General features: G+C 34.6%; 1 protein-coding gene across 11 annotated transcripts in view; it reads right to left on the bottom strand.

The window, feature by feature from the left end:
- LOC111044890 (nuclear factor 1 X-type) overlaps positions 1 to 23,499 on the bottom strand; it is a 300,946-nt gene that overhangs the window by 183,701 nt on the left and 93,746 nt on the right. For 3 of the 11 annotated variants that reach the window (XM_022330146.2, XM_022330150.2, XM_022330151.2), the window contains exon 1: positions 2,362 to 2,442. The exons of 2 other annotated variants lie outside the window; for them this stretch is intronic. In XM_022330146.2, coding sequence (XP_022185838.1) covers positions 2,362 to 2,442 — 81 coding nt within the window. Of the gene's footprint in view, positions 1 to 2,026; positions 2,481 to 23,499 lie in introns of those variants that run through there. 6 more of the 11 variants (XM_022330148.2, XM_022330152.2, XM_039442402.1 and 3 more) reach the window with 5 other exon arrangements.

Below are 23,499 nucleotides of genomic sequence, written 5' to 3'. Positions count from 1 at the left end.
TTTGTTCTACCCATGTTTGTACATCTAAAGCGTATTTTTTATATAATTTTTGTTATAGGAAGATTTTCTCAAGTATAACATGGTGGAGTTCCAAGGAATATTTCAATTGTACAACTCTACTCTCCATTATTCAATTGGATTTCTTACAGCGGGACTATGATAATCTATTCCTGTGCCATCAGTTTACGAATTCCGTTTAAAACTTCGATGTTTCCGAATCAAAGCTGCAATGGCTTATCAAAATTCGAGGCAATCCAATTGATATCAATGAGGCCAATACTTCTTATTGGAACAGTCAATTAAATCTCAAATCAAACAGTCGCTCAGTCCTTCTGAAAGTTTTGGAAAGTTGTTGGTTGCATTGAAGTCTTATCTATCAATTATTCATTATTGTTCCAAATACCTTGACTGAGATTCCCATATCGAACTCGAGTTTATCAATTATTCAAATCTGAGATATATCGTGGAAGGGATTTACAACTAACATTCTTCTAATCGCTCGCAGTGTTTAAGTAATTCATCTTCGCAATAGTTTTGATCTCAGACTATCTACAGCGGTGTTTCAGAGACATGTTTCTCCAGGTGCAAGGAGCAAGTGACAGTAGTTCGAACCGATGCTATGTAAAACCACAATTTATAATGTTTCTATTCAAGGGGAACACTCCTTGTAACTTATTCAGTGTCAAAGTAATGGATACAAAGAAGGTAGCATGTATTATTCCAATACTTGCTTGAATAAAGGAAGTTCGCCAACTCTATCGGTTGTCCAATGAAAGATCTTACTATCCTCTCCAATTACTATCGATCTAACTATTCTCGAGAAGCGAACACAAGTACTTTGCAAGTACAAACAACTATGTTCCTATTGAAAACTATTTTTTGGGAGTGACTGATTCAGTGTCAAATCAAATCCTTCACTTGAATAATTGTATCAGAAAAATCAAGGGTTAATACACATTCTATAATGTTTCGATTGATGGGGAATACTTCTCGTGATTGGTTAAGTGTTAACCAAACTATATACTTTAATTATGAACAAACTCTAGGAATTACACAAAATTCGTAATGTTTCTACCGAACATCAATACGATTTGTGAGTAATTCAGTGTCAATCAAACTCTGTACTAGAATACAATTAGCAAAGGTCAAAGTATGTAATCATTCTATTGAAGGGGAATAACACCTTTCATGAGTCAAAAAATTAAAATTACACAAAATTCGTAATGTTTCTACCGAACTTCAATACGTTTCGTGAGAAGGCTAATTCAGTGTCAATCAAACTCTATACTAGAATAGAATTGGCAAACTTAAAGGTCAAAGTATATAATCAATCTATTGAAGGAGAATAACACCTTTCATGAGTGATTCCGTGGCGATGCGTACCTATCATAACTAGAAAGAGTTTCGGAGAGTCAAGTTATGTTTTCGTGATTGAATAGTATCAACAAACTGATTGATGAAAAAATCTATAATGATTCCATTGAAGGGGAATTATACTTCTTGTGAGTGATTTAGTACCGATCGACTAGGAGACACTAGTGTTGGAGAGACAATCGTTATTTATGTTTGGTAGCAAGTTGAGTGAGTTGGGGAGCCGGCTGTGGGAATTTTAACGCCGTCCGACAAGACCCGCCACCATATTCCACCCACACCTGAGTACCACCTCCGCACATCAGCTATGCATGCATTACAAACTAATAGTGTGGTATGTAAAAGTGAAAAGATAAGAAAAGCAGTTAATGTGAGACGACATGCATTATACGCTCGGTCTCGGTTTGGCTCTATGTATGCAGTTAATAATTATTGTTTGTTTTTGAGTAGTAGAGAGCGGGTGGTGTTGTTAGAGGACGTGTAACGTTCTCTGTTGAAAAGGTCAAGAGCTAAAAATAGTTTGGGTGGTGTGCGACTCAGCTGCGTCCGACCGTCACAAGTGAGAAATATCGGTCGGACTGTGTGAGTAGTACCCAGCTGCCGTAGCTGCCCTGGCCCAGCGGCCTGCCTGCCCAGGTTGCATACAATGCATTACCTTGTGAGGGTAACAATGACCGGGCCAGCTGGAGGGTTGGTAGCCGACGGATGGGGGATAAGTCCCGCTCTGGTACATACTAAACAGACGCCGCTAACCTTCCCGCCACAGCGCTGCTCTTATCATTTGTCACTGGCACTATCACAGCACACACTATCCAATTATCCGAACACTATCGCTGCGATCTCGGATCTCTCGGACAGCCACGCCTCTGAGGCTAGGCTCGCCCCGCCTTCCGAGCCGAGCCGGCACGAGCCAAAACGAGCCAACACAACAGAGCAAACAAAAACAACGACAAACTAAAACAAACGCTGAAATAGTTAAATGCCTTGAACCTGGCCTGAGGACGGAGCTTGCAAGTAAGTAGAAACGTCTGGCTCCACCATACAGCTGCGGAGCGTGTCGGGTATGAACATGTCGAAGCGGCAGGTAGCAGAGCACGCGTCCAACTGAACGCAATCGCCGCAACACACCGCGATCCACGCGATCCGCCCCTACTCTGGGCGGGGTCAGCTGGGTACCACCCACTGTGTCCGCGCATCCCGGAAGTCCCACCCCCTCCACTGTGAGCCCCCCATAGCCCCCCTGAATTACCCCCTTCGAGCACATTTCATCGATCAGTCACACACACGCCATCTGAGCACACAGGCACCTGAAAACAGCTCCACCTCACCCGACCGAATTAGGTCAATATCACAGTGCTTGCACACTTGGAGCCTAATCAAATATCACCTGCTGTACTTCCACTCAAACAATCCACAATGATCGCCTATTGCAGTCTACACTGATTGTCTTCCGCCGAATTGAACAGTATCCCTCTTGTTTCCTCTTCTTTCAATACTGAAAAGTTGTATTACGCATCCAGAAATTGAGGGTGAAATCTACTTGAAATAATCACCTTGGAATCTTTGAACTACAAATTTGAGGATTTTCCCCTCCAATTTTTGTTCTTTCTCTTTTGATTGTTCCCTTCTCTTTCAATATTATGAAAATTTTGTATTAAGCATCTAGAAATTGAGGGTAAAATCTACTCGAAGAAATCACATTGGAATTGAAAATCATTGAATTGGAAATTGGAGGATTTTTTTCAACATTAGAATGATTCCACAGAACTGGGCTTCCCCAATTAACAGTTTTTCTTTCGTTTCCTTATCTGTCAATGATGGACTGTATAATGAATAATTTAGAAATTGAAAGGTTGTAGTCAGACTAATTCTCAATATTTACACTGATTCAATCAGAGGAGAATATAATTAAGCTTCAATAACCCCAAAGCGGCTTACAGACAGATGATATGGAGACCTACAGTTACTGACGATCAGTGCTTGTCAAGTCATCACATTACTTTTCATCAATTTCGATTTATACAGATTGGATTCTTGATGAATCTTATTGAAGTTACTATGGAAATCATTGGCTGCCAGTATTTTCCCTGTCTATGTGCAGCTACAGTCGATTAGATTATAGTGTATGCAACTTGTGAAATGTAGACAGAAGAAAATTGACAATTTTAAACTGTCAGAAGACAGGATACCTCTCCCAAGGCAAAGCTGCATTGATCATTCATGGAGGCAACAAAATATCATAAATGAGATATTGTATTTACATGACGTAGAATAGCCTAATGATTGAGAATTTTCACAGTACAACAGAACAACAGTTCAAGATGAGTTCCTTGCCACGAAAAAGTGATCAAGAATCCCATAATTATTTTCGTACAATAATACTTGTACAATGTTGGAACAAAAAGAACAAAGCGTACACCTTTTCAACGGTAGAACCAATAGCATTTCTTTTAGGATGGTACTAATTGATTAAATTTCATTTTCAATTCAGGAAAATGGATGAATTACAGCGTGAGGATTGGTAACAGGTAGCGTAGTTCACGAGAATGTTGATGAAACTTGACCACTCTCAACCCTAACAAATGTTTAATAAAAAACGGCATTTAAAATAATATCAATAATTACTGATGCGTTATGCTTCATAATGATTGGAAATCGCTATCTTTCGATCCAAAAACTTTAGTAAAAAAACAAGCAGAAATTCCCTTACTAATGAATTTTGTGAATATAATCAAAGTGACTACAATTCCACTTGATTATCATTATCAATAATCATCATTAGACTAGTATTATTCAATAAAAACAATCGATCACCATAGGCTTTATGGTAAATAGCAATATTTTTATAGCGGGTGTTAAGCACGTTGTCTATCCTGCCCCTTCCATGATGTATATTCGCACTGAATCCTATTACGTTCCCAGCACTATTTTACGAGTAGTTGGTTTTTAGAACAGCGAAACTCAGTCTCTAGATTCTTCCTCTCTGTCTAACTTTACAAACTAATAGTGTGTAAGTGAATAACTGAACACTTTATATAAACTAGATTAAAAGGTGGTAGTTCAACACTAGCTTAACAACTATTTTATATGAATTGACTATCATTTCCTCTATCTATATAGAATGGTCAGTCATTTATCAAACAGTTTATAAATGTAATACATTAACACTTCAATGTAGTGTATAATAATGTTAGCTTGGAATAATAATTTTTTGTGTATAATGATATCACTATAAAAATCTATAACAGGAGTCATCCGTTGGAGTGTTATTGGAGTTAACGTAAAACAGTTGGTTTTAGATAGAGTCCTCAGAATCTCAAGTTGGAGAATAATGGTTCAGATTGTTAAAACAACATTGTGATTACCTTAATATAACCACACATACTTTCTAAACATTGAAGTTATCATTATTATCCTTAAGATTATTGTATTTATTAATTACTAAATGAAGATTCGTCCATGATGATTGTGATAATTTTTGTGATAAATGTTTTCCTTTTGATATCACTGAAGGTTCAATTGTGAGTAATTATCATTATGTCCCTCAAGTTCATAAAGATCAGCTACAAATAGAACCCACAAAATAATATTATAATGATAATCATCACCACTGTAGTTTTCATCATGATTATTATATTTGGCACGATAATTGTGTATAACCTTACATAACAAAGGAGCCTACCAAACATTATCATCATTACCTTTATCATTCTGTTATAATTTTCAATCAATTTTGGATTCCGTCAGGATATGCGATTATAATTAACCCACTAGTCGAACATAAAAGGATAATTAATACAGAGATACATATAGTACCCTTTTTCAAACGATTTAACATAAACAATACTACTGTAGTTTTATAATCCATTTCGGAAAAAGAACACTCGAGAATGGCATGATAATTTAAAAAAGGGTACTATGTAGTTATTCCATTATTAATGATGTTCGATCAAGTAGCCCTATTAAAATACTTTATTATTAAATAAATAATGACAAGCAGTCTATTTTTGAAAACTTATGATTATTATACTTAGAACTCTTATGTCAGACCTGAGCTGGCCAGTTTACTTGGCATTTAAGCATTCATTATTATATTTATCTCAATTACTGTACCGAACATCTACACATTTGCAAGAAAGTCAGGTTCCATTTTGGCACTTAGAACGTGGGGTGCACTTGGAACCTCACAATAAAAAAATAAAAAATAATCACGAAATTCGTAAAAATCGATCGTTGATCAGTATTTGATGTGGCGCTGCTTTTAATAGCGGTGGAGAATTTTGGCTAAGCCACGAAGAAAGCTGTGCCCTGTGCGTTGCTGGAGTGGCAACTCTGCAGCGGGACTTGGGCGACCTAGAGACAAGGCCGATAGCCTGATAGCCTGACCTACCGCACCCAGCCACAAAACCTGTTCTTCGGTTCCTCTGCAGCTTTCTTCTGGTGCCAACTGCTGGCGACCCAACTCTGGTGTCACTCCATCGCTACTAGCCTACCACAACTCCATCCAAGTTGACTATCGCGCTTTATCAGTTGGATCTTTTCATTCAGATTTCCAAATGTCATAGGTTCTTGTATGTACTGATCTCACTCTATTCTATTTTGGGTTATTACTAGTGTTATCATTTCAGACCAGAGAAGAATTGTCCATTAGTCTCAGGCAGGTAGTAGAAAACTAGAAATTCCTAACCAGCTGATAATATTATAATAAAGAATGATAGTAACTACTAGCTGGCCAGGACTTCTCAGTCACGAAAAGCTCTTGACGTCAATTCATCCTTGACAATATTTGTAGGTTAAATTAGGGTCAATCTCATGAAACCTGGAGTACACTTGACGTGCTTTTGACGTCAATTCATCCTTGAAAATATTTGTAGTTGAGATTAAGGTCAATATCATGAAACCTGGAGTACACTGTGAACCTGAAGTAGAATTGGAAGAAAAGCTTCCATTCCATCAAGGAATTCATCAAAGGTCAATCTCATGAAACCTGAAGTACACTATAAACCTGAAGTAGAATTGGAAGAAAAGCTAGGAATTTTGATGATAGGAATTCATCAAAGGTCAATCTCATGAAACCTGAAGTACACTATAAACCTAAAGTAGAATTGGGAGAAAAGCATCCATCAAGGAATTCATTAAAGGCACCATAGAACAAAAGTTTTTGTTTTGTCAACAAAGTCCATTCATAATGGTTAACATATGACTCCATAGCTTATCAGATATTTAATATGATTGTTTTGTTTCAATCATTGACATAATCATAATGTATATATTTTCTTTCAGTTTTTACTGATCGACTACTGCTTTGTCGATCCAATTACTGATTTTATAGTGAAATTCACTCCAGACTGTCAAAATTTGTAAAATGGGAAGCTTTGGCTTAATATGAAAGAAATACTGACAATCAGGTCCATATGTGGGAATATTTATTTTGAAAAATTATTCTCAAGTAATTTTCAGAAGAGATTATTCACTTTTTGATTCTTTCTTGGATTGGAAAATGGACTTCAATTTGAGAATAAAATAGAAATGATGAATTCAGACGTTTTCACAATAATTTTATATCCACATAATTTCTAATATAATCTTTTTTTTCTTGTTTACTATTAATTTTTGTTATACCTTCAACCTGATCAAAACTTGATTAGAAATTGAGTATTTAATACAAACAGAATTCAAAGAAGTCCACTGATTTGCCAAATAAACAAGTCGATGGATGGTGAGGCACCTGAATATCATAGCTCAATCTAAACCTTGAAGAACTTTGATCAAAACTGTCGAACCTTGTGTAACCTTGTGGAAGTGTGGAGCCTTATATGATTGTCCAAGAAAGTCTCATCTACATGAAATAAATGTGAAATATATCAAGTAATATGAAACTTTATATTGGTAGTGTAATAACCATATTGATGCAGTAAAGTTAGAAGATACAGGAATAGACTATATTGGGAGCAATTAGCGTTATACGGTGTGCCCCTATCTCTCTCCTTCAACTGCTGTTGGCGATGATCTATTTCTCTTCAGTAGTTATCGAGAGCATACTAGGATATGGAAGTATTAACACAATGATCTATTCTTTTTGAATCAACATTTCAATTACTATTACCTTATCCATTATTTATAACAATTCTCGTGCATCTGATAAGGATGAGTTTCCAATATTTCCATTAATCATTTTTGAAAATACAATTATTATAAATCTACAATGCATGAAGAAACAATGTTTTATACATAAAAATGGTAACCTTACTGTATCAATCTATCAATTTAATTCATTCGAAGTTATATTCTAATTCCATAAGTTCAATATCCTGAATTTAAACTAATAGTACATCCAGGGAACAGGACACATCTGTTCACAATCCCGCTTATTTCTTTATAATATTGAAAAAAAATATATTTTCGATTTTGTTTTGCTGTATGGCAATTATCAATAATGCGACAATAATGACAGCAAAGAAGTCATTTAATTCTCACTCGCTTTTCAACAACCCTGACAACAATTTCCAATGAGGACAATAATATGTACTAATAGCATTAGTTTGTACTCTTAGATCAAGTTAAAATCTTGTTAATCTTTGACACCATCAAAGACATTGAGACATTATACTGAGATTCTTATCAGATTGAAAAAATTTGTTGAATGAAAAGCTCAACTGTTATTATGTTATAAAAAGCATAATGTTATAAAGCTTAACTGTTATTTATGAGGGATGCATATCGAATGAAACAAATCTCTCTGTAGATTAGATATTATTTGACAAATAAAATGAATAAAATAGATGAGTAACACAAATTATGAATGTGTTTGTTCAATGCACAAAACAAAACTATTCCATTTCTCTATGACATCATTCTCTGAGAGAAGGATATCCTTTTTACTCTCGACAAGTATGTGTTGAGAAGAATATTGGTTTCATTTTCAACCAAGTAAATAAGAGTGGTTCCGTGTTAATGATCGACCAGTGAGTTTCGATATTATGTGAGAGTTTTCTACCTTGCGAGTTTCAATGTGTATGCGTGTGTATCCAGAGGGGGCGGTCGATAAAGAGTATTCTTTGATTAGCCTTGTTGTGTAAGCGCGCAAGCTCGGGGTACGGAAAACCCCCTTCGTACGAATACGAAAAGGGGGTACGGTACCCCGAAAGGGGGAGGCATCAGGTGAATGCGCAGAACCTAATCCCCCTCCATCGTCACAATCAAACATCAATCCTCCCTCAAAATGGAGTCCAACCTACCCCCCCCCCCCCAACACTCCTCACCATATGACCACCACCCCCCACCCACCAGTCACAATCTCACACACCATTGATTCACATTCATCAACAGAATGCTGTAGAACCACTAAGAAGAAAATCTTCAAACAGCCGTTGGAAATTTTCACTTCACATACAAAAATTGAGATCGCAAAAAAAAATTTGATGATCGTGTTCTCGATCCAGTACTGATTACATAATATGTAATATGTATTATATTATAATGATTCTACCTCCACATGGGTTACATAATCCTCTGATAATCTGAAAACTCGTACTATTAGTGGAACAGATGATTTTATTCATCCAGCAAAATAAACATGCTATCTTGATAGAGTTCACAATTTTTCATACTGCTACTGGAAAGAGAAATAAAAATAATAATATATAACTGTAGTATGTAGACTAGTAGTTCTGTGAACAGTAGACCTCACGCAGTTTTCTCATCCACAAGTATTTGGTGTCACCTGTTCACCGGCTTCTCCAGACATCAGTGTAATGCATGCAATGAATAATTCACTTGTCAGCTGATTGATTATGAATAATTATATGGTCTGATTAATCCTATCTTCAGAGTAGATGATATATATGGTGATATCGGAGTATGGAGGAAATTCCTTCTCCTTTAATATTATCCTCAGAATGCAAAATTTCAAAAAACCTTGTTATACATCGACGCGCAGTTAAAAAAGGAATATTCCAGCCAAATCGCGTAGGATTCTATAAACGCGTTTGGCCGTTCATGCGTTACATACATACATACATACAGACAGACGAAAGAAAATCCGAGTTAAAACATGGAACTCACTGCGTTCCCTCAACTATCAACAAGTACACAGTATGAAGAGTTTGCAAGATAGTGAGTTGGCAGACTTGAAGATTGGCCATCTTACCAGATTGGAATTGATGAAACTTGAAGAAATCGTGAAAGCTCATCGAAATATCAGCTTCAAGTTTGCATCTACTATCTAGATGAATGAAGTAAATTGAAGATGAATTTCAGTGATAGATCATGACAAGTGTGTGAAAAGAGGAGAAATTAAACAATGTTTTTGCCATCAACTGTTAACATAATTAACACACATCAACTAAACTCGTGATAGACCACAGTATGTGAGCTATATCTTCACTAAATATGGGATGAATAGCTATGGAATAACAGAACGATTATTATTTACAGAAACATTGAATTATACTATAATAATAATAATAATAATAATAATAATAATAATAATAATAATAATAATATCGTGTGACCTGGCTAGCTCAGGTCTGGTGTCAGAGTTTTCAGGTGGCAACTGATCGATTTCAGGGCCTCTGACATGACCTAGCGACTGCTTTTTAGGCAGCCGGGACCGACGAATCAACGTGTCCATCCGAAACACGGGAGTGGCCCGAGAAAAATATCTTGCCCGGGCTGGGATTCGAACCCGGGCCTTTGGATTACAAAGCCAGCATATAATCCACTCGACTACGGCCACTCCATTATACTGAATTATTCGGATTTTGTGCAATCTGCTACTTATTGATTCAATTTAAGAACCTTTTGTCGATAGAGCGGTCTAATTATGTTGATTGTCTCAACATATTGTATTTTTTATGACAATGGACGATGATTTGATTTGAAATTGATTGTTAGTAACTTCAATATCCATGTACTGGAAAGCTGTTTATCCTGAGTGTTAGAGATTAGATTGATATTATGTCCGAAAGCGTTCATCACGTGAGCAGTAGTAGTCAGGGGAGAACATTCCCCCCCCTCTGAACTGGGAACCCCAAAAAAGGTCATCAGAAGCTCAGTATTTGACAAGTACAACTTGAATCCCTTTTTTACTCTGATGCCTCACTCCCAAGAACTTCAAGGACACTGTCTGCGTCCAAATTCTCCCCCAATGAGGAACCCTGTAGTATTTACAATAGAGTAGGCTGCAATGTCGTCAGAAAAGTGTTCAAATTTATGAATAAACATATCGAGTTCAAGAATAATTATAAGCTTCCACCTTGAAAAAGTATTTTATTTGTTCCATGATCATTACTAACAAGTATTGGTGAGCGTGAAATGGATAAACAATCGTCTTCAAGTAGGGGATATCGCATTGCCAACGAGCTACCGAACAAATTGTAATGATGACTGGATATTGTTTCAGGAGCTCCAGTCATGCAAACCACCTATTAAATGCAAATCAGGATTTTTTCACGTGCAGAAGTGTTGGGAGATAGCTAGTTATTTTTTATGAAGCCATCAAATAGGCATCGCTATACAAAGTCGAAAGTAATACTTCTGAACCGGTTCTAAAACGGCAGCACCATTGTTTATTTGATTGGGGAATCAGCTTGTTGCTCAAGAGCATTGTATCAATTTGTCTCTAACTAGTTAGTTATATTTAAATTGAAATCATTAAGGGTATTCTTGATTGGTATAATTAAGAATAAAGAGTGGGGGATTATAATATCTCATTCATATAAGAATATTATTTCAATCTAAAAATAAGTCTTATTGTAACGTATAGTTGGTTGCTTTCACCACAATATTTATCTTCAACTAGTTATATTGAAATAGAAATCATTAGAACTGTTCTTGAATGTTCTAATTAAAAATGAAAAGTTGGAGAACAATAGCTGATTTATATCAGCATGATTCCAATCAATAGTACTCAGTCGAGACCAATATACAATGTGTGAATAAATACGTAGGTAACTTGGATGAGGGATAGAAAGATTCTATCAGTTGTCTATGATACGGTTAAGTGCTGAAGGGGAGGGTATCCTTGATATCCTCTCTGAGAATGGATTTCTTAAGGTCCAAACTTCACCGTTTCATGTGAAAACATTACAGTAGTAACTTAACTTTTGCATTTTCCATCATTATTCTTGCTCAATATTATTGTAGAACTCATCAGTTTAATATGATTCACCATGTCATTTTATCGCTACTGGTATTTATTTTTAACGCTAGAACGTAAGTTGAATTATGTTTTGTTTAACACATGAATAAAGGAATCTGGATCTGAATCTGAATCCAATCTTTATTTCCATATAAATAAAATGGATTTTTTCCATGTATGAATTTCTCTTCAAGTGGAAACTCTTCATGTAGATTGTGTTTCGATGAGATCTATAGTTTTAAGTGCAATGGTTTTGAAGATTTCACCTTGATGATGTCTTGGCAAACCACTAAAAAAAATAAGGGAGTTAGCAATCTAGGAACTGGATACTAGATTCTAGCCCTTGACTTCAAACGCCAATTGAAGGAGGCATTAGCATGAACATTTTGTATATCAGTGAGATTTATGAGCTTCAAGAGGCTAGTGGGCTAGGGCTCCTTATAATTATAATCAATTATAATTATAATCAATCTCATCGATATTATAATCTGATCTGTTAGGTTGATCAGATGATATAGGGGTGGAATACAACCAAAATATCAAGTCAGAAAATGAACAAAATTTGTGGTGATTCTAGATTGTAAGTATCTCGATGTATCTTGACTGATTATATAATGCAATTTTGATCTTAAAAAGCTCAATTATCATAATATGAGGAAATGAGACCTCAGGAGATATGAGACCGTTTTATGATGAAACTTATATTTGATTGGATATATAGAAATGATCCCTTACCGACATTAATCTAATCTATTATGGAGTGCAGATGTTCGTGAGGTGGGAAATTATGAATATAAGCAAGATACTGAGTAAACAACTTAACAAAGATTAAATAAAAAGACTAAGAAATTGTCAAAAATCACAGATTTTATTGAAAGTTACAAAGACCGGTTTTGGTTGTTACACCATCGTCAATCTCTCATGAACTGGTTAAACTGGATAAACTCAGTTTATCAGAGATTGACAATGGTGTAACAATCGAAACCAGTCTTTCTAACTATTGATAAAATCTGTGGTTTTTGACAATTTCTTAGTATTTTCATTTAATATGAATAATTACCACAATATCAACTTCTCAACTACCCAAAAACTTGACAAAAAGTGATGATTATAATAGAGGAGTATCTAAAGGTATGTTGATTTGGAGAATGTGATGATTGAGAGTAGGCTATAACATTTCATCGAGTTAGAAAAGGAGATATGCATGAGAATCATGGGTATATCCTCAAAAAGACTGTCATGATTCAAGATTAAGAGATATCTCAGGAATGTGATGATTGAGAGTATCAAATCAAATCAAATAAATTTGTTTCCCGGAATGTTACATATAAATAGAGAGTTATAGTACAATAAGATATAAAGGAAACCCTATACAAGACTACAGGTCTGTGTGTAGGAGGGAATGATCTCAAGTCTAAAATGCATGCAGATAATGATGAGGTGGGATGTGACTAATTGATTTAAAAACTAAACAGAAAGTTTAAAGTTGATTATGAAACATTAAGAGTATTTTAAGGCATCTTGATTAAGGGTATAATAACTTCATCGAGTCCAAACGATCATGCAGATGTTGGGGTGAAATATGACCTAGATTTTTAGTTAAAAACTGAAGATCAGATGCCGGGAACTGAGATTGAGGGCGGTATCAAGCCTCTGGCGTCACTAGAATCGATGGGTTTGGGCTTCCCAGTATTTCTCACTCAAACGATCCCATTTGCATATAAAGAGCCCTTTACAGTCTAGCCTGCAGCCACTCATACTCTCACACCAACAGGCTCACACACGCGCACACCCATCAGATTGTGCGACTCGTCCTAATTTATTTCACATTTGAATTAGTCCAAGTAGAGTGCGACATCTCCCTTCCATTTCCAGAAACCATTGAGATTCTAGAAGGAGATGCAATGACCGAGTAGCCTTTTGTCACATGAATGCGACCATCGAATTATGTGAGGCAGTTTGAAATATTCTACCATATAACGAGTAAAATGAGCTGATATTTTTGAGTTTGTCATTAAGTCTAGTATAAAGATGAGAAGAATTAGCTGAGGAGATTTCAAAGTTATTTGTTCCAGTCAAAAAGTTTTATAAGGAACTTCATGTTATTTTTCACTTAGTTGCCGTTTTGTACATCTAATCTCTTAATAAAAACACTTCATTCACATGGGCTACTTTTTAAATTAATAAAACAATATAAAAAAAACTTAAAACACCCTTTATCTTTTAAAAAACTTGTTGTTAAACTATTTTTAAAATTCTTAGAAATAAAGTGTGCTACAAGATTTTTTTATATTGTTTTATTAATCTAATCTCTTGTACAATTCAGTATTATCTTAGAACACAATTCAATTTGCAATTTGGATTATATTAAGAATCAAAATTTGAAAAAGAATCTGTTTTACGGCTATACTTTTTATTCTCCCTCAATCATTAACTTGAATATGTGTTTTTGTGAATGAATTGATAGATAGATAGATGAACAAATATTGCTTGGTAGTTCATTGACATCAATAGAGAAGACAGGGTAGGAATGCTCATTCAATTAGCTTGAGACACAACCTGTAAACTATATTTTTCATTTTCAACTCTTATCACTTCGATACTTCTATTTCCTATAATCTACCATTATTCAAATATCATTCCTACCAGATCAAGGTTTGTGTGGCAGAGAGGACCTAACTTCGATTGATTGTGGTTAGAGTGCTAACTTCGCCCTTAATAGAGGCAATCAATCAATTAAATTAAATTTATTAAAAACACACAAAACAAGACCAATCAAAATAACAAAGAATTACAAAACAAATAAAATACAATAAAATGTTACAAATATAAAAAACCATGGGTTGGGTGTGTTGGAGAAGAGAAAAAAAGAGAGGAGAGAGAAGTGATGAGGAAAAAGGGGAAGAGAGAAATGGGGGGATTAAATTCAATTCCATCTGCATAAAACATTAAATAATATGAATCTACTCATTTCACATCTAATCACACTTTTCTTATTTCAAAGTTTTCATTCACCAAAAAAGGGAATTCTTCATTCTGGAGCTTTTACCTCAGCTGTTGTAGAAACATAAATTTCTATGAATTCTATGTCTCAAGCGATAATCTATTATCGTATTGTCTATCTTAGTGATTTAGAATCTTTCCATCTACATTCAACTTCCTATTCTCTATTGTATAAGATGTGATAAATATCAATGGATATTCCAAATAACCAAATTTTAGTTCAGTAACGTTTTTTATCTCTAGATTTTTTCAAATTAAGAGTTCAGATTCTTTTATTGAAGAGTCTCGGCTAAGATGTTATCTGAGCTGTGAATTCCATGGATATTTCCTGTTTTTCGAATTTGAAGTGAGAGCAGCAAAAGCTCAATAGTTCTTCTTCCGGAAGAATGGCTCTTGACAAGATTGTCAGTTGAGGGGAGGGCGTTTGCCCCTCTATGAGGAGAGAGAATCCACAAACTGTCAACTTGACATCTTCATTGAAAAAGTATGAAATGGTTGTCAATTATTTTATACTATTGTTCACTCATGAGCTACACCGATACCTACTATTACTTCAGGCCCCACAACTAATTAATGACGTCATAACATGTAGATTGATTCTTCCTAGATCATAGTAGTTTATACTATCTTATCAATGTATGCTCTCTAACTTTTATAACTGTATCGATTTTTTATTGGATGGAATACTATCTAAATCTCAGATTAAAGACATTTGTATTTTATTAAATATAAACACTTTATTCCACAAATGCAATAATTTATCCATACTTTCAGCTTGATGAAACGCCTACTAGATTCAGTGATAGAGCTATTGATAAATTCATCTCAACCAAAAATACTTAATAATAGCCTGTATTAGAATCGAAGGAGAGGTAAATCAAAGATATACCGAATTAGATGTAACTCTTTTTCAGGAAAGAGGCTCCCACAAACTTGATCACAATAAATCTGTGGTACAAAAAATCCATCGGGAGAATGTTTTTCAGTTAGGTAGAACCTTTAATATTAGGATGTTATGGACAGTTCCAACACTTTGCATTTACTTTTTAATTTATTAGTTCAAAAGTTCTTTCATACACTTTATTTACACTGTTCTTCCACACTATAATTACACTGTTATTTAACATTACTTTTTCACACTTTATTCAAATTTTCTACTCAAACTTTATTTGCACTGTTCTTCTACACTTCATGTAAACCGTTGTTTTGTAAAATTGAAGTTCTTCCTTCTTCTCGCTCGTATCCATTTTTGTTTCAAAGTTTCATCTTTCGAAAAAGAAAATACCGTACGGAAATTTTGGAGTCTTGTTATAATTCCTGCGACAATTAGGTACACAACAGTATCCATCCCATGATTTAAAACCCAAAATTCATCATTACTTTTCACAAACAAATATTAGAAGAATGATAAACAAACCATATTCATTGAAATGGAAGACCGTAAAAATTGAATTTGTAAATCCAATTTTGTTGATTACCATATCAGATGTGATAACAAGCATCAGCGCTTTTATTTCGCTTGCTCACCGCTAGTAGATCATTGTACAACATGTACAACATGTGATGACGTCATAGTTTATTAGAGCTTCAGTTGTGGGGCTGAAGTAATAGTAGGTATTGGCTACACTATCAAAAACTCTTTTGATGTTGTTTCAAGAGAAATAATATTCTGTAAATCATGATGTTGATGCTACCAAAATTATCCAATAATTATTCTTCTCTTCTTCTCTTCCTCTTCAAATTGCTTTTTCTTATCATGTACAGTTCAATAATTATTTCCTTAGTCTATATTATGTAAATTCATCTATAATTTTGCTTATTGTAAGCTATTGTATATAAGTGTATAAGCCAGTTTATATTGTAATCTACATAAATAAAGTACTCAATCAATCAATCTTCTTCTTCTTCTTCTTCCACTTTTTCTTCTCCTTTCTTCCTTTCTCCTTTTCTCCTCCTTCCCTTTCATTAGGGTAGTATGACAGAGAATACATGGAGTCCTAAATCCGCCCTTAATAAAGGCAATTATTAAACTCAACTCAATTAATCTCTCTCTTTCTATCTATCATACCTCTTCCTCTTGTTATTATTATTTTCATTTTTCATGAAATTACTATGTGAGTTTTTCAACAAAATCGGTCTATGACAAGACTTTGATGAATTATTTTGCTGCTTGGTTTAAGAATGCCCTAACCATTGATACAGTGTTGAGCATCACTGCCTTCTGCATCAAGTAGATCTTGTTCCTCGAGGCACCCAAATGACTTAGGTTTGCAGTCACTTTTTTCCCCATCAATCCAACTGCAGATATTATGACTGGTTTATTATTATTACTATTATTATTATTATTATTATTATTATTATTTTCATTTTTCATCACATTACTATGTGAGTTTTTCAACAAAATCGGTCTATGACAAGACTTTGATGAATTATTTTGCTGCTAGGTTTAAGAATGCCCTAACCATTGAGACAGTGTTGAGCATCACTGCCTTCTGCATCAAGTAGATCTTGTTCCTCGAGGCAACCAGATGACAGGTTTGCAGTCACTTTTTTCCCCATCAAACTACTGCAGATATTATGACTGGTTTATTATTATTATTATTATTATTATTATTATTCGTTTTCTTCTTGTTTCTCTTGTACTTCTTCTGTTATAATTATCATTTTTATTAGTTTTCTTCTTATTCTTCTCGTTTCGGTTGTTTTTCTTCTATTACCGATTTTATTCTGATATTTTATCTTCTTGCATATTAAGGATATTTTGAAGAAAGACGATTTAAGATTGTAACCTGAAAATCGGATTATTTTTCCCAATCTCAAATCAAGCTTCACTACATCACCCAACAGCTCTACTGGAAGAAATGAGAGTTGTGCTATTGTCGACCAATTAGAAGCCAGTGGGTGGAGTCTCATGACAAGCTTGAAAATTCCACTCAGCACCTGCTGCAAGCTAGTGGCTGAATTTAGAGTTAGATACACTTTGTCTTGTCGACCAAGAGGACAGAGGCAGAGTTTCAACTCAATCTTCAATATTTCATTCAATGATTGTTACCATCTTCTGGTAGAATTGGGATATACAGTTCCTTGACATTGTCAATCAATCAAAAGAGTGTCAGTGTAGAAGAAATCCAGCTTTGCAGTATTAAGCTGAAAGGCACTATTTGTGGAATCGATGTTTCATATAGTAATTTTGTTTTGAAGTTTGATTACTTTTGTTAGTGTGTGATTGAGAAATAATATTCTAATATTTCAGTGTTCCTTACAATAAAAATTGAAGTAAGTAGATGATTGTTCAGAAGAAGGAGGAGAAGAAGAACGAGAAGATGAAGAAGAAGACGAAGAAGAAGAAGAAGGAGAAGAAGAAAAAGAAGAAGGAAACGAAGAAAAAGAAGAAGGAAACCATGAAGAAGTAGAAATATAGAAAAATTATAAGCTCAAAGAGTTGGATACTTATTTTCTCAACTGATTCTACCTGGATTACTCTCAGCATTGCTTCCAATCATATTCATTGAAATCAAGTTATAAGCTTCCATCACGTGTAGCCAAGAAAATTAAAACATTTGTCCACAGATTCTTAATTAGCAGTGACCTAGCATCACATAAACGATCAGCATGAGATCACATAAATTATGCAAATTAAGTTACAATATTCAGCTTCTCCTAATATGTACTGATGTATTTTGTACTAGAGCAAACCCCCCCCCCCACCCCACCACATCTTTGATCCAGTTAAAAATATACTGTTATAGATTATATGATGCTATTATACAACTATTATGGATTAATACTTTAATTTTACACTTTTCTAGAGAATCTAGATTTTTAAAAATTTTTCTAGATTCTCTAGAAAAGTCAGCTAATTAAGAAGAGGTGTGTCACGTATGAAACTCAAGTAGGCTAATAATTGTGCAAAACTATATGCAAGTAGAATAATTATATTCAACGTACTATCATATTGGTTGACTCATGACTACTTTAAATCAGTTTTATGATTAAAATGAAATTGGATGAGCGAGTGCGTCTATGGAAAATCAAAATATCTCATCCCCGAAATTCATAAGCTGACGTACAGCCAGCTGTAAAATATAAACACGACTTAAAAGATGTAGAAGCCCTGGGTTTGAAAGGTAAAATTATTCATGACTAGCAGTTAGGCTCGCTTCGCTCGCCATATCCGTCTAGCCAGGGGGCTCTGCCCCCTGGACCCCCGACTGGATCGTCCAAAAATGAGGTCAGCAGGCTCGCTTCGCTCGCCTGCATTTTTCATTTGAGCATTTTTATCATATGCTAGGACGATCCAGTCGGGGGTCCAGACTAAACGTCTGGCTAAACGGATATGGAGAGCGAAGTGAGCCTGACTGCTAGTAATATAATAATCCATTTTAGACCATATCATAGACCATTTTCAGTGTTCATAGTGTATGAATATAACAGTCCTTTTTTGCTTAGTAGAATTGGAAGTAATTCTCAAGTGAAAACTTCATATATAGTTATGAATGTTGGCCTGCATGTTTACTCTAAAACTTCAAAAATAGTTACTTGATCCTATTAGTGTAGAATGGTACATAGTATATTAACAAATATTGTAACAAACAAAGAATATTATTCCAAATAAAAACTATAAATATAAAATAATTTCCTCTTTTCTTATAAATGTTCTATGCTTTTGTACTCCAGAGCGAAGCTCGGTTCCCCAATATTGTTATGATTATATTGATATTATGTTAGGAATCTATGTGACAATAAATTCATATAGAATTATATTTCACTGCTGACTGAAATCTAATATATTGCTATAAATCAAATCTAATCTGTTAAAAACTAATCATTCTTTTGACAAAAGAATGATCCATGCTGTTCCTCAAATGACTTATTCAGTTTCGATATGAATTTATTCGAGGATTTTGTTGAGTAGGTTGAGTAGATTTTGTTGAATTAGCTTTATTCGAGCTCTAGGATCTATCAATTACCCTGAAATGGAATTAAATCTCTTATATGTAGTTGACAAATTAAGCTTTAGGATCGCCCAAAAAACTAAATCTCGTCTGTGGTTGTTGAAACCACCAAACTCAGAGTTAATCAATGAACTCATGCTTTATTCGAGCATCTATCTATTCGAGATATATCTATTAATTACCCTGAAATGGAATTAAATCTCTTATATGTAGTTGACAAATTAAGCTTTAGGATCACCCAAAAAACTAAATCTCGTCTGTGGTTGTTGAAACCACCAAACTTGGAGTTAATCAATGAACTCATGCTCCCTCTCAGTGGTACGTGAAAATTGTGTTTTTCTGTTCGGATCTGGTGTTGAAAGTTGCTCGGCTAACAGCAGCATTTGTGAGGGTGAGAGAATTCTCCCCTAGTCAAACGAACAGGAAAGATCAGTGGCAAAGTCAGGGTGTGCGGCGAAAATTGCCTACCGAGGCATCCCAGAGAGACATGTCTCCAGTACCCAGATAAAACGAGATTTACCGATGAGGCAGAGAAACCTGACATGCCTCTGTGGTTACACCGAGGATCCAAAAATATTGAGGTAGAAGCTAGAGAACTTGGTCTGATTATACAGGTAAAGGAAATGGTAATTATGAATTCTTCTTCCAAGGTAGTGACACATGATTTGAAGTTCGATTTCTTATAATCAATCAATCTCATTGTTAATTTGTTGAATTTATTAATCAGTCCCTTTTAAAATCATAAATCTTTTTCAGACAGTTCTAATCTATTACCAGAATTTAATTGGAGGATATGGAAAATATGAAATTCTTCTTCAAAAGTACTTGAGTCGATATGATAGTTAGTTTGTTTTTTATAAATCTCTCTAATCAGTCCCTTTGTAAACCATAGATCCACTGCTATCAGTTCTAATCAATTTGTATAATTTATTTATTTATTGGATAAAGTGAACAATACAGTAGTCAAAATGAAAAAAAACATTGTCCAAAACTTCTTCAATTTCCTAATTTTGTCTTAAATTGTCCAAATATTATGTAGGTTATGTCCATTTCAATTTATACACTGAGATATGAATAATTTATTCTCATTCAATATTAAGTATATTGTATGAAAATATTATGCGCTTCAGCTGTTCTGTTCCATTTAAAATTATATGTGATATTGTTGCTGCTTGCTTTGAACATGAAATTGCTAGAGATTCAAATGAAATAATTACACTCATCAAGCGTATCTACTTTCTTGATGAAGTTTGTACTTCATCAAGAAGTAGGAAGTATATTTTATCCAAATGAGAATATAGTTTTGTTCAAATCAAATTTCATTAAGATCTTAACAAGATTAAAAGTTCAATCAATAGAGTAGTTTTTTCTCTCATTGATTCCAATCCCCATAACGAAAAAATTGATTTTTCAATAATTATTGACATAGCACATAGATAATGGAAAGGATACTTCCAATAAATGAGAGATCATTCAATCATAAGATGGGTTTTGAACCATCGGACTGAATCATAACTGATGGACACAACTTCATCAATTGATGGACCCATTTGAAGTCTAACGTGACTGCTAATTAGCAGTACAGGCTGCTAACGGTCACCCGAACAATATAGTACCGAGTAACCGTCACTTATCTCAGCACACTGAACGCTGAGCGCGTTTCTAACAGCTTGGCGTGATAGGAATTTTCAGTAATCTTAGCAATATAATATTGGGATTGTCAATACATTGACGAAAATCTAATTGCAAATTCGCTTTCCAATTTCTAATCTGCTGAGCAGAAGCAGAAATCGTGAAAAAATTATTGGTTCTTATGTAAGAGCTCATACATTGACCGATTAAAACTGGACCCTCAATGTATGGACACTCCCATAAGAACAAATGTTTTATTCAAGGTCCTGCTCAGTAAAAAACATAAATCGGTTGGAAAGGAGGACAATAATATTGATTGAAAGAGATAAAGTTATTGAGAATGAATAATAGCATATGATTATTATCATTGATTGAAGGAAATTCATTCAGAAAATTGATCAAATTATAAACTGTAATTTATGATGATATAAACTATAATTAAATGATGAATTCAATCTGAAGGGAATTACATACATAGTGGAGTAGGTCAATTTCCACACAGAAAACACTAAATATGTAGAAAACACATTAAAAAGAATTTATGAAACTATCTATTGTATCCTATTATATTAAGCGAGCAATTTCTGTTTGTCTGTTTATATTTTTATGATATCTGGTTATTGTATATCTGGTTATCTTGTTATTTATGTTCAACGGATCTCGAAAATGGCTCTAACGATTTTCACGGAATTTGGAACATAGTAGGTTTTTGATATAAAAATTCGATTGCACTAGGTCTCATCCTTGGAAAAACTCGCTGAACAACATTGAAAGGATAATTCATCCTTGGCTGAAACAGCTGGGGATAGTAAAAAAGTGAGTGAGCGTGTGAGTATGTGAAAAATAAAAATAACGCATCCCCAAATTCATAAGATGACATATAGCCATGTGAAATATAAACACGATCATTTTGGAGAATTGTGTTCTATTTATCAATAAATAAAAATAACGAGCGAAGCTCGGTGCCCAGATATTGTTTATGTAAACTAATATTTTCTGTAATCGATGTAGTAGTTTTATTTTTTGGGGGGAAATCAACATTTATTTTATTGGGAGTTTTTGAGGGAATCCACTTGCATCTCCCACATGATTTTCATTTATAATAAAAATTCAAAGTTATTTTCTGACCCATTCCAGTGTTTGTGATACAACAAACTTTGTGATTCACAGAGAGGGCGCAGCTGAAATCATAGTTGGAAGAATAATTAATTTTCGAATTTATTGTTGAACTCGTATGCTGCGGAGTATAGTGGGAGTGGGAGTTTATTACAGTTCCCCTCGTCATAATACAGAGCAGCCTGATTTATCTGCTTTCTGTATCGGCCGAAGTTATTTGTTGCCGGAGGGGGAGGGACTCTCTCCAGAGCGGGGAACAGCAACGTCTAGTATTTTTTCGACTGTCTATTTTTCTTGCGAGCCAGCGGAAAGGGCTTAAACAAGGACATTATTTTAATCCGGGCCTCTGTCACATCTTCTTCATCTCGCTACTGTATTGAATTATGTGAGCTGTGGGATGAGGATCAAGATAGGGTTAGGGTTAGGGTTAGGGGTGGGTGGCATCAGGGCTAGCCTTCTTTCTGCTCAACCAAGCAAAAGTGTTTGGCCGCGAGCCAGCATCTTTGTCACGTGTGCTCTCAATTAAAATGCGTCTTTTCCTATTCGACACAAACATTCGATCAACTATGTATTTTTCTGTTCACCTGGCTCTCAATTGTAATGCATATTTTTCCATTCGATCAAATTCAAATTAATTTATTTTGCCATAAAATAATACAGATTGATAAAACAAATTCTAACTTACAAAATGACACTACCGGCATAGAACAACTTGTGCGCCGGCAGTGATTTCGAACAACTAGGTACAGCAAACATGTCAATAGAAAAGAAAATATTAGAAATTATTCAAAACACTAAAATGAATAAAATTTCGGAAACTAGGTCACATTTCAATCTTTACAAATAATAAGACAAAGTAACAAAATTACAAGCAAATGACAAATTCAAAAAGAGAACCAAGGAAGCTATGACAAATAATTTTTTAAATTTATAACACAAGATTGAAATCTATATATGTGGTTAACATGTAGTTGATACATGTATGTAGTTGGTTGATCAGCTATGTATGTTTGTGTTCACGTGATTCTCATGACTCGATTCGCTCAGTTCAATTGTATGATTGTCGTCTAGGTCAAAATAATGAAACAACATATTTCTACTGATTATCGGTTGAATTGATCTCAAATTTCCTAGTCGTAAATAATATTCGAAAGGGTATTTCCTCATACACCTGTAGAAAATATTGGACAATAATGAAACAACGTATTTCTACTGATTTTATCAATTGTACTTAGCTCCAAATTAATAATGGTAAATACTTCACATAGTCTTAGCCCAAGC

This window comes from Nilaparvata lugens, chromosome X (genome assembly GCF_014356525.2).
Source record: "Nilaparvata lugens isolate BPH chromosome X, ASM1435652v1, whole genome shotgun sequence".
Taxonomy (NCBI): Eukaryota; Metazoa; Arthropoda; class Insecta; order Hemiptera; family Delphacidae; genus Nilaparvata; species Nilaparvata lugens.
This window is presented reverse-complemented; position numbering and strand designations above follow the sequence as displayed.